At 42.9% G+C, this 14,488-nt stretch overlaps 2 protein-coding genes across 2 annotated transcripts in view; both read left to right on the forward strand.

The window, feature by feature from the left end:
* The window catches only part of LOC309701482 (uncharacterized protein), a 2,150,955-nt gene that overhangs the window by 1,595,868 nt on the left and 540,599 nt on the right, over positions 1–14,488 (forward strand). The gene's annotated exons all lie outside the window — the stretch shown is intronic.
* LOC309700240 (NLR family CARD domain-containing protein 3-like) lies at positions 2,522–8,558 on the forward strand (the record flags this gene model as incomplete). Its single annotated transcript, XM_082523693.1, has 2 exons — positions 2,522–2,795; positions 6,784–8,558. The coding sequence occupies 2 exons, from the start codon at positions 2,522–2,524 to the stop codon at positions 8,556–8,558; spliced, it is 2,049 nt and encodes a 682-aa protein (XP_082379819.1).

Below are 14,488 nucleotides of genomic sequence, written 5' to 3' on the forward strand. Positions count from 1 at the left end.
ATCTAAGTGCTGCGTTTGACACTGTGCATCACTGCATTTTATTGGATAGGCTTGAACATTTTATTGGAATTACAGGAAATGTTTTATCATGGCTGAGATCTCACCTGTTTGGGAGGTCTCAGACTGTTAGTTTTAAAAACGATCTCTCCGAGACTTGTGCAGTGAGGCATGGGGTCCCTCAGGGCTCCATACTGGGACCATTGCTGTTTTCTATGTACCTGCTGCCTCTTGGTGTTCTTTTACGTTCTTTTAATGTAACCTTTCATTGTTACGCTGATGACCTGCAGCTTTATGTTCCTTTAACCATTGAAAATTGTGCTGAAGTCTCTAAACTAGAATGTTGTTTATCTGCAATTAAGGGCTGGTTATCAGATAATTTCTTGCTCCTAAATACTGATAAGACAGAGGTGATGGTCATTGGGCCACACAAATTTCAGCACTTGTCCCAAAATTTGATCTTGAGAATTGATGACAGTGTCATAAATTGCAGGAACAAGGTAAAAAACTTGGGCGTGTGGTTCGACATGGTGCTCTCTTTCGAATCTCATGTAAAAGAGATAACAAAGACCGCCTTTTATCATTAGAGGAACATCAGCCAGAATCAGACAAGTTTTGTCAAGCGACACTGCAGAGGTTCTTGTCCATGCATTTGTGTCTTCCCGTATTGATTATTGCAATGCTCTTCTTTCTGGCCTACCAAAGAAAAGTTTTAGAGGTCTGCAGATGGTGCAAAATGCAGCTGCTCGCATTTTAACAAGAACTGGGAAATTTGAGCACATTACCCCTGTTCTGAGATGTCTTCACTGGCTACCTTGTCAGGTTCGAGCAGATTTTAAGGTCCTGCTGCTCACCTACAAGGCTTGGCACCTTCATACCTCTCCGACCTTTTACACCTTTATGTTCCATCTCGTGCTCTCCGATCTCAGGACTCTGGTCTTCTAAAAGTTCTTAGAGCCAGAAAAAAGACAATTGGAGAGCTTTTTCTTTTCATGCCCCGTTTCTGTGGAACAACCTCCTACAAGATATTCGGCAGGCTGCTCTGTGGAGGTTTTTAAAACCAAGTTGAAGACACATTTGTTCACCCAATCCTACATGTCTTAATTCTATGGCTTTTAGTTTTTACATTTTTATTGTTTTTAACTTGTATTGTGTCTTTTACCTGTATTGCTATGTATCGCTTTTATTTTATTTATCTCTTTAGTTGTACAGCACTTTGTTTGAAAGCGCTTTATAAATAAAGTTGTTATTATTATTATTATTATTACAAGGTCCACATTTACGGGAACATCTGCTACAGATATGGGAGAATATTTGATTTCTATTGTAGACAGAAGCCACGGGTGTGTTCAGTCAAACGTTTAGAATAAACTTTGGTCTATAAATGTGTTTCATGATTTATTTTTAACTCCAACTGCTTATTTGTACTATGCTTTCATTTCAGAGTGCAATGAGAAATAAAAAGGATATTTTCAATAAAACTGTCACGATCCTGGGTCTGTGACTCAGTGTTTTCTGTTTTGTATTGTTAATCTTTGATTTCATGATGTATCTTTGTTTATTCTTACGTTTTGGTTCTGTGTTTTGTTGTACCTCTAAGTTCAGTCTTTGTATTTCCTGCTTTGTTGTGAAGGTCCGTGTCTCATGTCAGTGTGTTTAGTTTGCATTTCCTCTGTCTCGTCTTGTCAATCACTCCCAGCTGTGTCCTCCTTCTGTGTCTCATTCCCTCGTTATCCCTCTGTGTATTTAAGCCTTGTGTTTGCCTCTGTTAGTTGCTGGTTCGTCTGCGTATCTGTCAGGGTCCTGGGTCTCCTGATCTAGTGGTTTCAGTTCTTTGTGATTTTTGTATTATGTCGTTTGTGAGTTATTCTATACTTCCTAGGTTTTGATTCCCTGTCCCCCTTGTTTCTCTGTGCGCTCTGTTCTGTGTTTAGTCTTCTCTGTCCATTTGTTCCGCCCTGTGTTGTTGCCTTCTGTGTCTCCCTCTGTGTAACTGTCTATATAGTGATGTGTTGTGGTGCTTTGCTCCCACCCCTTGTGTTCCGTGTTTTCGTCTTCCCTTCGTGTACTTCTTCATATTCGTGTACTATTAGTTTTTAGGTTTTTGCTTAGTTTCCATGCTCACCTTCGCCATTTCTGTTTGTATCACCATGTGATGAATAAACTCACTTGCATCTGAGCTGCCTGCATAAAGGGTCCTTTGATAATTTACACACGGCTCGCAAACCGTGACAAAAACACTGGAAAAATTGGGGTGTTCTAAAACGTTTGACGGGTAGTGTATATATTTAGTTTATATATTTTCTTTATTTATAATAGTTTGTTTTATATTGTAGCAAAGTGTTACTTGGATACTTCTCTATGTGCTTCTTCATGTGCAATTTTGTTGCATTCTGAGCCTTAGAAATTTATTGGTGGTAGTGATGAACTGCTGTTAGAATCAAGTTAAATTCTGATAAATCAGACAATTACCTCTCCAGCTGTTGTTACAGTCTTTGTTTATCGGATCCTTACAGGGTAAAAGATGACGACACCTAAAGAAATCCTTCTGGGGACTTTGGAGGATTTGGGACGTGATGACTTTGAAAAATTCAAGTGGCATCTGAAGAACGGGTCTGTAGAAGGTTTACCAGCAATCCCAGTGAGTAAACTGGAGAATGCAGAGAGGACGGACATAGTGGATCTGATGTTTGATACCTACTCTATCAACACTTTTGAAGTCACTAAAAATCTTTTGGGGAGGATAAACAGGAATGATCTGTTGGAGAATTTAAATAAAACCATCCCAGAACCCACAGGTAAGTCAGGGAATGACTAAACAAAAAACACATAAACAATAAAAACATTAGTTAACATTACACAGGTGCCATTAAAATCCATATAAATAATAAATCCAAAACACTTGCCAACACTTTCAGGAGTGAGAGACTGCCGAAAGCCAACAGTTTATGTGTTTTATGCATCTGCACAAATAACCTCCTGTGTACACACATGAATATCTGCTCTTTGGGTTGGTTTGATTAAAATGGGACCAGCAGCAGGTTTTCTGCCCATTTTACAGATTTATATTGTCAGATTGGTTTTAGAGCTGTTTTATCAACATAAATGAGGCCAGATAATACACACCAATGAGTTAAACTGCAGGAATGTCTTAAAGACAGAAAGACCTGGATGGCCGCTAACTTTCTGCTTCTTAATTCAGATCAAACTGAGGTTATTGTACTCGGCCCTGAAAATCTTAGAAATATGGTATCTAAGCAGATTCTTACTCTGGATGGCATTACCTTGGCCTCCAGTAACACTGTGAGGAACCTTGGAGTCATTTTTGACCAGGACATGTCCTTCAACGCACATATTAAACAAATATGTAAGACTGCTTTCTTCCATTTGTGCAACATCTCTAAAGTTAGAAATATCCTGTCTCAGAGTGACGCTGAAAAACTAGTTCTGTCATGGTCCTGGGTCGTTCAGCGTTTTGTTTCATTTTTGGTATCACCTTGTGTACTTTGTGTTAATTCTGATTTTGTATTAGTTCTTAGGTTGATCTCTACCTGTGTCTTTCCTCTGTGTTCTGTTCGTGTCCCCGAGTTTGTGTTGTAAAACAGTCTGTTTCCTGTTTTACTTTGAAGGTTTGTGTCTCGTCTTGTGAATTAGGATCAGCTGTGCTCCCCTCCTGTGTGTCATTCCCTCATTACCTTGTGTGTATTTATAGTATGTGTCTGCCTGTGTTCCTCGTTGTGTCGTCTGCATTACTGTGTTAATCAGTGTTACTACTCGTCTCTCTATCCAGCCTTCTTTGAGTCATCTCTGTGTATTCCCCGCTGTCCTTATGTTTTCAGGTTTGTCTGTTACAGTGGCAAAAGTATTCGGCCCCCTTGAACTTTTCCACATTTTGTCACATTACAGCCACAAACATGAATCAGTTTTATTTGAATTCCAGGTGAAAGACCAACACAAAGCGGTGTACACGTGAGAAGTGGAATGAGAATCATACATGACTCCAAACATTTTTTACAAATAAATAACTGCAAAGTGGGGTGTGCGTAATTATTCAGCCCCCTTTGGTTTGAGTGCAGTCAGTTGCACATAGACGTTGCCTGATGAGTGCTAATGACTAAATAGAGTGCACCTGTGTGTAATCGAACAAGGCCGAACAAGGAGAGTGCTGATCCGAAATGCAGCCAAGAGGCCCATGGTGACTCTGGACGAGCTGCAGAGATCTACAGCTCAGGTGGGGGAATTATTAGTCGTGCACTGCACAAAGTTGGCCTTTATGGAAGAGTGGCAAGAAGAAAGCCATTGTTAACAGAAAACCATAAGAAGTCCCGTTTGCAGTTTGCCACAAGCCATGTGGGGGACACAGCAAACATGTGGAAGAAGGTGCTCTGGTCAGATGAGACCAAAATTGAACTTTTTGTTCAAAATGCTCTGTGTGGAAAACTAATACTGCACATCACTCTGAACACACCATCCCCACTGTCAAATATGGTGGTGGCAGCATCATGCTCTGGGGGTGCTTCTCTTCAGCAGGGACAGGGAAGCTGGTCAGAGTTGATGGGAAGATGGATGGAGCCAAATACAGGGCAATCTTGGAAGAAACCCTCTTGGAGTCTGCAAAAGACTTGAGACTGTGGCGGAGCTTCACCTTCCAGCAGGACAATGACCCTGAACATAAAGCCAGGGCAACAATGGAGTGGTTTAAAACAAAACATATCCATGTGTTAGAATGGCCCAGTCAAAGTCCAGATCTAAATCCAATCGAGAATCTGTGGCAAGATCTGAAAACTGCTGTTCACAAACGCTGCCCATCTAATCTGACTGAGCTGGAGCTGTTTTGCAAAGAAGAATGGGCAAGAATTTCAGTCTGTAGATGTGCAAAGCTGGTAGAGACAGACCCTAAAAGACTGGCAGCTGTAACTGCAGCAAAAGCTGGTTCTACAAAGTATTGACTCAGGGGGCTGAATAATTACGCACACCCCACTTTGCAGTTATTTATTTGTACAAAATGTTTGGAATGATGTATGATTTTCGTTCCACTTCTCACGTGTACACCACTTTGTGTTGGTCTTTCACCTGGAATTCCACTAACATTGATTCATGTTTGTGGCTGTAATGTGACAAAATGTGGAAAAGTTCAAGGGGACCGAATACTTTTGCAAGCCACTGTAGTTTTTCCAGTTTAGGTTTATGTTTAGTTCTGCCCTCACCTTGGTTTGTTCACTGTAAATAAAACCTCACTCGCATCTCCACCACTGTCTGCAACTTGGGTCCTCATTTAACTCCACCGCACGACTGCTGCCCCAGCCGTGACAAGTTTATGCATTTATTACGTCAAGGCTGGATGACTGTAATTCATTATTATCAGCAAGTCCTAAAAACTCGCTGAAAAGGCTTCAGTTAATCCAAAATGCTGCAGCAAGAGTCCTGACAGGGACTAGAAAGAGAGAGCAGATTTCTCCTGTATCGACTTCCTGTTAAATCCAGAATTGAATTCAAAATCCTGCTCCTCACATACAAGGTCTTAAATAATCAGGCCCCATCTTATCTTAATGACCTTGTAGTACCATATCCCCCTATTAGAGCACTTCGCTCTCGCTCTGCAGGCCTACTTGTTGTTCACAGAGTATTTAAAAGTAGAATGGGAGGCAGAGCCTTCAGTTTTCAGGACCCAAAAAGATAGTTGGGGTTTTTTCTGTTGTATTATTGTAGGTTCTTTATCTTACAATATAAAGCACATTGGGGTGACTGTTGTTGTTATTTGGAGGAATTAATAAAAAAAAACTTTTATACTTGAAATTCTTTCATTTATTCTACATATTTATTCATCACTGGCTCCATAGTGTTGTTTATGTAATATGTGAAATGTTGCTAGTATTGATTTGGTGCTGTATAAATAAACACAATTAAATCAAATGTGTCTCTATAAAACCTGCCCTCAGTTATAACCCAAGTGTCAGGGCTCAATGGCTCATGAAAAGGAATGGAGTCAAGCACAGAACCAAAAAACGGAGGCTGAGTGACTTTTAACAGAAATGTATTTTACTAGATTTCTTGACAGAGAAAGCTGAATCACGGCTAAATTCAACAGCAAGCGAGGTATTATGAGAAGTGCAGAGCTGAGGCCAGAACATAAGCTGAGGCAGGTCAAAGGAACAACAGGGGCAGAAACGGGCGAATAGAAACTATCCATGATCACTGGAACAAAGGAGATAATAATCAGAGTGGTCCACAGTGTAGTGAATGAGTCCAAGATTTAAAAACTAAGAGGTGTTACGTGGCTGCAGGTGGAGATCAGCTGGAGGAGGAGATGAATTAAATCTGGGTACAGAGTGAGATGTGGGTGCACAGGGAGGCAGGCAGCTGAGGATGGCAGTTTGCAAGAGTGAGTTTTCCCAGCAGTGGCAGGCCAGAATCCTGAGGCGTGACTTATGGCGAGAGTTGGAAGATGTATCCAGGTGCCGACTAGGGAACAGGAAAAGAGGGTTACGCGAAACAAGCTGAGGAGCACAAGACAAAATGTGAGGCAGAGAACTGACTGTGCTAAGCACACAATCTGGAGAAGGTTCATTGTGAGTGCTGCTCATAGATACTGCCGGAGTAATTGGCAACAGGTGAGGAGCAGGGAGGAGTGAGGAGGGCTCCACCCAGGGGAGGAGAGCTGATGCTGTGGAAAGTTACTCAGACTCACCCGGATCATGACACCAAGAGTCCAGTGAACTGAACCCATAACCACAGTAACCAGAATGCAGTTTTCTCATTTGTGTCATTTGCTGTTTATTCATGCAGAGATTCTCACTGAGTGTCAGCTCAAACTCAAGTCAGACCTGAAGCAGAAGTTCCAGTGTGTGCTCGAGGGGATTTCTACAACAGAAAACCCGACCCTCCTGAGTCAGATCTACACAGAGCTCTATATCACAGGGGGAGGGACTGCAGAGGTTAATGATGAACATGAGGTCAGACAGATTGAAACAGCATCCAGGAAACCAGACAGACCAGAAACAACCATCAGACAAGAAGACATCTTTAAACTCCCACCTGGAAGAGATAAACCAATCAGAACAGTGCTGACAATGGGAGTGGCTGGCATTGGGAAAACAGTCCTAACACAGAAGTTCACCCTGGACTGGGCTGAAGACAAAGCCAACCAGGACATCCAGTTCATGTTTCCATTCACTTTCAGAGAGCTGAATCTGCTGAAAGAGGAAAAGTTCAGCTTGGTGGAACTTGTTCATCACATCTTTACTGAAACCAAAAAAGCAGGAATCTACATCTTTGAAGACTTCCAGGTTGTGTTCATCTTTGATGGTCTGGATGAGTGTCGACCTCCTCTGGACTTCCACAAAACTGCAATCCTGACTGACCCTAGAAAGTCCACCTCAGTGGATGTGCTGCTGATAAACCTCATCAGGGGGAAACTGCTTCCCTCTGCTCGCCTCTGGATAACCACACGACCTGCAGCAGCCAATAAGATCCTTTGTGACATTGTTGACATGGTGACAGAAGTCAGAGGGTTCACTGACCCACAGAAGGAGGAGTACTTCAGGAAGAGATTCGGAGATTCGGAGCAGGCCAGCAGCATCATCTCCCACATCAAGACATCACGAAGCCTCCACATCATGTGCCACATCCCAGTCTTCTGCTGGATCACTGCTACAGTTCTGGAGTTTGTCATGAAGAACAAAGAGAGTCAAGATCTGCCTAAGACTCTCACAGAGCTCTACCTACGCCTTGTGCTATTTCACCTAACAACGAATGTGTATGAGTATGATGGAGGAGCTGAGACAGATTCATGCAGGAAGATCATTGAGTCTCTGGGAAAACTGGCCTTTGATCAGCTGCAGAAAGGAAACCTGATCTTCTATAAATCAGACCTGACAGAGTGTGGCATCGATATCAGAGCAGCCTCAGTGTACTCAGGAGTGTTCACACAGATCTTTAAAGCTGATGAGTGCCACATGTTCAACAACGTTGTTTACTGTTTCGTCCATCTGAGCATTCAGGAGTTCTTTGCTGCTCTTCATGTCTATCTGACCTTCATCAACTCTGGAGTCAACCTGCTTAAGAAACAATCTCCTCGCTTTAAAATCTTCCAGAAAACACTTACTGTAAAAGACTTCTACCAGAGTGCTGTGGACAAAGCCTTAGAGAGTCCAAATGGACACCTGGACTTGTTCCTCCGCTTCCTCCTGGGTCTTTCACTGCAGACCAATCAGGATCTTCTATGCATGCTGACACAGACAGGAAGTAGCTCACAGACCAATCAGGAAACAGTTCACTACATCAAGAAGAAGCTCAGTGGGAAACTGTCTGCAGAGAAAAGCATCAACCTGTTCCACTGTCTGAATGAACTGGATGATCGTTCTCTAGTGGAGGAGATCCAACGGTCCCTGAGATCAGGACGTCTCTCCACAGATCAACTGTCTCCTGCTCAGTGGTCGGCTCTGGTCTTCATCTTACTGTCATCAGATCTAGATGAGTTCGACCTGGAGAAATACTCCCGTTCAGAGAAGGCATTTTTGAAGCTGCTGCCAGTGGTCAAAGCATCCAAGAAAGTGCTGTAAGTGAATCTATGAACAAATATGTTTAATAATGCTAGATGAATAAAAGAATATGTCTCCATTGTTATTCTTCCTCAGGCTGAGTCGTTGTGCACTCTCAAAAAGAAGCTTTGAAGCTTTGTCTGAAATTCTCAGCTCCCCATCCAATCATCTGAGAGAGCTGGACCTGAGCTCGAACAAGCTGCAGGATTCAGGATTGGATTTGCTGTGTGTTGGACTAAAGAGTCCTGACTGTAAACTTGAAACTCTCAGGTAAGGATACAGACTTTTTGACACTTTTTGACTCTTAAATCTGTAAGTTTATCTTGATGCGGACGTTCAAAGTCAGCACAATTTTCCTTTTAAGTTCCTGAGTTTATATTTTTGACTGTCAGGTTGTCTGGACAGATGTTTTTATTTTATTTTATTTTTTTACTTGTCCCTAAAGTCAGAACTAAACCCACATGTAGATGACTTTCAAATTCAAATTCAAATTCAAATTCAAATTTTATTTGTCACGTACACAGTCATACACAGTACGATATGTAGTGAAATGCTTGGACAACTGCTCGTGACCTAAAGAAAACAAAAAAGGAAAAGGCTATGAATAAGATAGGAAATAAATATGAAAAATTAAAAAGGGTAAATTTAACTAGGAAGGAATAAAATATAAATTAAGGTTAAAAATGAAATAACTGTACAACACAAATTAGAATGAAGGGTAAATTTAACTGGGAAAGAATAAGATAAAATACATAAATTAAAGTTGAAAATAAAATAACTGTACAACAAAATACACAATATAGAACTATATAAGAATGTATGAAGAAATATAAATAAATATATACACAATAACAGCAGCTGTACAAGTATTAGCTTGAAATGAAGAATACAATGTCCAGTGTTGTGCAATCCACATTATGTCTTGTGCAGTGCAAATATGCTTAAAGTGATTTAAGTGATGAAGTGAAAACAATGTCCAGAATGTCCAGTGTGTGTGTAAGAACTGTATGTGTGGGTCAGTACTGTGTGGTGGTGTGATTGAGAGACCGTATCGCCTGCGGGAAGAAGCTCCTCCTCAGTCTCTCTGTGTTGGTCTTCAGGGAGCGGAATCGCTTTCCTGACCTCAACAGAGAGAACAGTCTGTTGTTGGGATGGCTGAGGTCCTTCACGATCTTCCTGGCCTTGGTCCAGCACCGCCTGCTGTAGATTGAGTGCAGGTCAGGGAGCTCGGAGCGGATGGTGCGCTCAGCTGACCGCACAACCCTCTGTAGAGCTCGTCTGTCCTGCATGGTGCTGTTCCCGAACCAGGTTAAGATGTTTCCCGTCAGGATGCTCTCTATGGTGCACGAGTAAAAGTTCCTGAGCACCTTGGAGGGCAGTTGGAAGTCTCTCAAGCGGCGTCCGGGTACACACCGGCTCACTCCTTGGCGGCTCGCTCGGGCCACTTCGGAGGTGGGGTGCCCCCGGCCTCTCGGCCTGGGGCTCGGTCACTCAGGCACAGCTGGCTGCCGGCGGAGCTCACGGGCGCGTCACTGCAACTCCCCCTGGCTTCTGCTCCGCGGCTGCTGAATGAGCCCTCATCTGGGACTCTCCTTAGCTCTTACTGGGACAGTGGCGCGGCTGCCCCTCTGTGGGTCTTCCTTGGTCTCTTGTGTTCTGGGGGCCTCTGGATGTCTGGAGTTTTGATCTCCTCCATACCTGCTTGATACCATAAAGGACAGGGCTGTGGCTCCCCACACTCCCTAGCAGATCATTACATGGAGAAACCTTTGGAATGCAAGCATGCTGATCCACACAGGTATGCACACAGGTGTACACATGGGTATTCATAGACGCGGACTACAGCTTTCTTGGCTGCTGCCTCAAAGCACACTGTGCGCTGGCTATCTTGCGTGCTGCACAATATCGTTTATTATTTAGTAACTATCGATATCTACTGCTAGCTAGTTTATTGTGATGGTGCTTTTTTTTTCTTATTATGTTGCTCTTTGTTGTTTGCTTTCTCCTCTGTTTTTTTTTCTCCATACAGGTGACCCAGGAGTTTTGTTTTTTTTGTTTGTTTGTTTTTTTCTCTCTTCCCCCCCTTCTCACCGTCTCTTCTCCCCTTTGGTTTTCTTTTTTTCTCTCCCTCTCTTTCTTTCATTCTTTCCCCCTGTCCTATCCCACAGTCATGTCTGTCCCGTTTGTAGCAACTGAAAATAAAATAAATTCATAATTATAATAAAGGTCAATCAAATGGACCAATATGGCAAGCCCATGATGATCCACTTGGTAAAATAAATCCGCTTGGCATCTTTCTTGGCCTTAAGACAACAATTCTGATGGCTAAAGATCCAAACGGGACAAAAAAAAAAAAAGGAAGTCTCTCGAGCGTCTGAGGTGGTAGAGACGCTGTTGGGCCTTTTTCACCATGGTGTTGATGTGACAGGACCATGACAGGTCCTGCGTGATGTGAACTCCGAGGTATTTGAAGTTGTCCACTCTCTCCACTGGGCACTCGTTGATGACGGGGGTCTGGTAGTTCCTCTCCTGCTTAGTGCTGAAGTCCACTATCAGCTCCTTTGTCTTACTGATGTTTAGAAGGAGGTTGTTCCTCTGGCACCAGTTCTCCAGATTCCTAATCTCCTTCAGGTAGGCCGTCTCGTTGTTATCAGAGATCAGGCCCACCACGACGGTGTCGTCAGCAAACTTGATGATGGTGGTGGAGCTGGTAGTGGCCACACAGTCATATGTGTACAGAGAGTACAGCAGGGGGCTCAGAACACACCCCTGGGGGGCTCCAGTGCTGAGAGTGGTGGAGGCTGAGACATGTCGGCCCATCCTTACTGCCTGTGGTCTGCCAGTTAGGAAGTTGGAGATGCACTGACACATGGATGAGCTGAGTCCCAGATGCTCCAGCTTGGTGGTGAGTGTGGAGGGAATTATGGTGTTAAATGCAGAGCTGTAGTCTATAATAATAATAATAATAATAATAATGGATACTTTATTGATCCCCATGGGGAAATTACTTGTTTTTCTCTGCATTTGACCCATTCACTCAGTGAAGCAGTGGGCAGCCCACTAAGCAGGCGCCCGGGGAGCAGTGTGTAGGGACGGTACCTTGCTCAGGGGTACCTCAGGGTAGCCGTTAAGTGGATTCGAACCGCCGACCTTCCGATCATGGGGTGCCCACTTTACCTACTGAGCTATCCCTGCCCCCTATGAAGAGCATTTTAACATAATTCCCCCTTCTAGTGTCCAAGTGAGTAAGTGATGTGTGGAGGAGATGAGAGATGGCATCGTCTGTGGAACGATTTGGACGGTAAGCGAACTGTAGTGGGTCCAGTGTGTCTGGTGGTGAAGAAATGATGAAGTCTCTGACCAGGCGTTCAAAACACTTCATCACTACTGAGGTGAGGGCTACAGGGCGATAGTCATTGAGAGAAGCAGGGTGGGGTTTCTTCGGGACAGGAACAATGATGGACTCTTTGAAGCATGTGGGGATCACCGACTGAGATAAAGAGATGTTGAATATCTCAGTGAACACAGGAGCTAGCTGGTATGTGCAGTCTCTTAGGATACGACCTGGGATGCCGTCTGGTCCTGCTGCTTTCCTGGTGTTCACTCTCTTGAAGGCTCTCCTTACTTCATGCTCGGAGATGACGAGCACGTTTCCGGTGCTGGCAGTATCTTCCTGTCTACAGCCGTTAGCGCCGCTAGCACTAGCATTGTTGGAGTCCTTAGCTGCAGCCTCAAAGCGAGCATAGAAAGTTACTGGAGCAGCCTTCCTGAAGACAGCAGTGTGTTTTCATGCTTTTAAAGCCAAACTCACCTTTCAGACCTGGCTTTCATTTATTATCTATTTTTATTTGTTTATTATATATTTATTTCTACTGTTTAACTACTGCTCACATCTGTTATCCTCCTTTTTAATTGTTCATTTCTTTTTACCCAGTGTTTCTATATTGCACTTTGTATTTGTCATCTATATTTATCATGCACTACTTTGCTCATTTATTGTTTGGTTTTAATGTTATTAAATTCCGGTTCTTTTGGTATTCGTTATGGCCAAAAAGACACGGCTCAAAAGTGGTCTTTTTACTTTAAAAGATTATCTTTATTTTACATATCCGGATATGGAGACCTGAACACACAACCCCAGGTCTGAAGCACAAAACAGCAAGCCTAGTCATTTATATAGACATCACACACACTTTAAGTTTCGACCAAACACTCTGCTTAGTTTCACTTTTCGCCTGCAAAAGCATGTAATTTCCTGTCAGTCCTGTCGGCACAGAGTGTACTCAGATTTGAGCCTTTCTTATAAAGCAATATAATCAGCATATAAGTATTTAAGATTATAAATTTAAACCTCAACAATGTTCTTACCTGGGGTCCGTTCTTCGTACCTCGCTTACTACATCCAAGATCAAATCATCGCGCCAACTTTGAGCTTGCTATTCCGGTACTCCGAACACACCTGTTGTTGATGATTAGTATAGCTGGATGAAGTAATGTGAGATCACTGGGTGGCTTAACAGGGGCTACGCATCGATAGTAGAAACATTGATCGGCAACCCTTTGTTTGTTTATTGATTTCACACAGATACATACAGGTCATTTCCTAAAAAAGGGAAATGTACTATTAACATTCTATTACATGTATGTGATTATTACAGATGTAATTCATATTTCAGAGTAGTAATTGCAAATTACTTTGTGTAATCAAGATGAGAGACCACGGCTATAAAAGCGAAGGTGGATTTGGGAAGTCTGTCGCAGCCATGTGCTGTCCATATACGCGAGCCACCCATTGCGGAAGGTGCAAGATTGATAAGGAGAGTCCTCAGAATCCAGCGTATATTGCGGGACAGACAGGATCCTTTAGCTCAGCGCGACAGTGTGCTCATAGAGAGATATCGATATTCCCGTGAGGGTATTATTTACTTAACCAACTTGTTGACGAGGGGGTGCAGGACCACCACCTGTCTTTTTTGCTCTGCCCTTTTCTTGGTTGCTGTTATGAACAAACAGATTATTCCAGGGTCTCTTTCCAAGAGACGAAAAGCAATATAAGTGATAAATATTACCATTCTGTAGAATATTCTTATATTTCACTTTTACTTGTTCCCATGTTCTAGTGGGTCCTGTTGTGGCTCTAATGTGAAAGAGGATAAAATATAACATATTATAATATAATGTAATATAATATAATATAATGTAATATAATATTGGATAATATAGTGTAATATAATAAATCTACCCTACCGCCTACTGGTGTTGGCCAGAGGGGCCGATGGCGCGATATGGCAGCCTGGCTTCTGTCAGTCTGCCCCAGGGCAGCTGTGGCTACAACTGATTAAACTCTGAAACTCCTGAAATCCCTCACTCAAGAGTTCTTGCTCTGCTGCCGAAAAATACCGAGCGCGCTCCTTCGACATTTCCGCCGACCAATCAGAGGGTTGCCGATCAATGTTTCTGCTATCGATGTGTAGCCCCTTTTACGACACCCAGTGATCTCACATTACTTCATCCAGCTGTACTAATCGTCAACAGCAGGTGTGTTCGGAGAACCGGATTAGCGAGCTCACCGTTAGCGCGATGATTTGGTCTTGGATGTGTCATTTGATCTTGGATGTAGTAAGCGACGTACGAAGAACGGGCCCCAGGTCTCTGGTTTGTTTGTTTGTTTGTTTGTTTGTTTGTTTGTTTTGCTCAGTTCTGTTTTTCTGAGGTTTTTTAAGTTATTAAATTTGTAACTCTAGTGATTTGTGTGTGTGACAGAGAGGCACTGCTAGGGATTTTTTGACACAAGTTGTTCTTGTAAAATCAGTCTGTGGAGGTTCTCAGACATCCAGGTCACCGTAGTCTAAGGAGCTTGGAAAGAAAAGCGTCTTCTTTAAGTTTCCTTGAAGATGTTTCACCTCTTATGAGAGGGTCAAATGGTGGAGTAGGGCAGTCAGTGAAAGGGC

The sequence above is a fragment of the Aulonocara stuartgranti genome, assembly GCF_965226115.1.
Source record: "Aulonocara stuartgranti genome assembly, chromosome: 23".
In the NCBI taxonomy this organism is placed as follows: Eukaryota; Metazoa; Chordata; class Actinopteri; order Cichliformes; family Cichlidae; genus Aulonocara; species Aulonocara stuartgranti.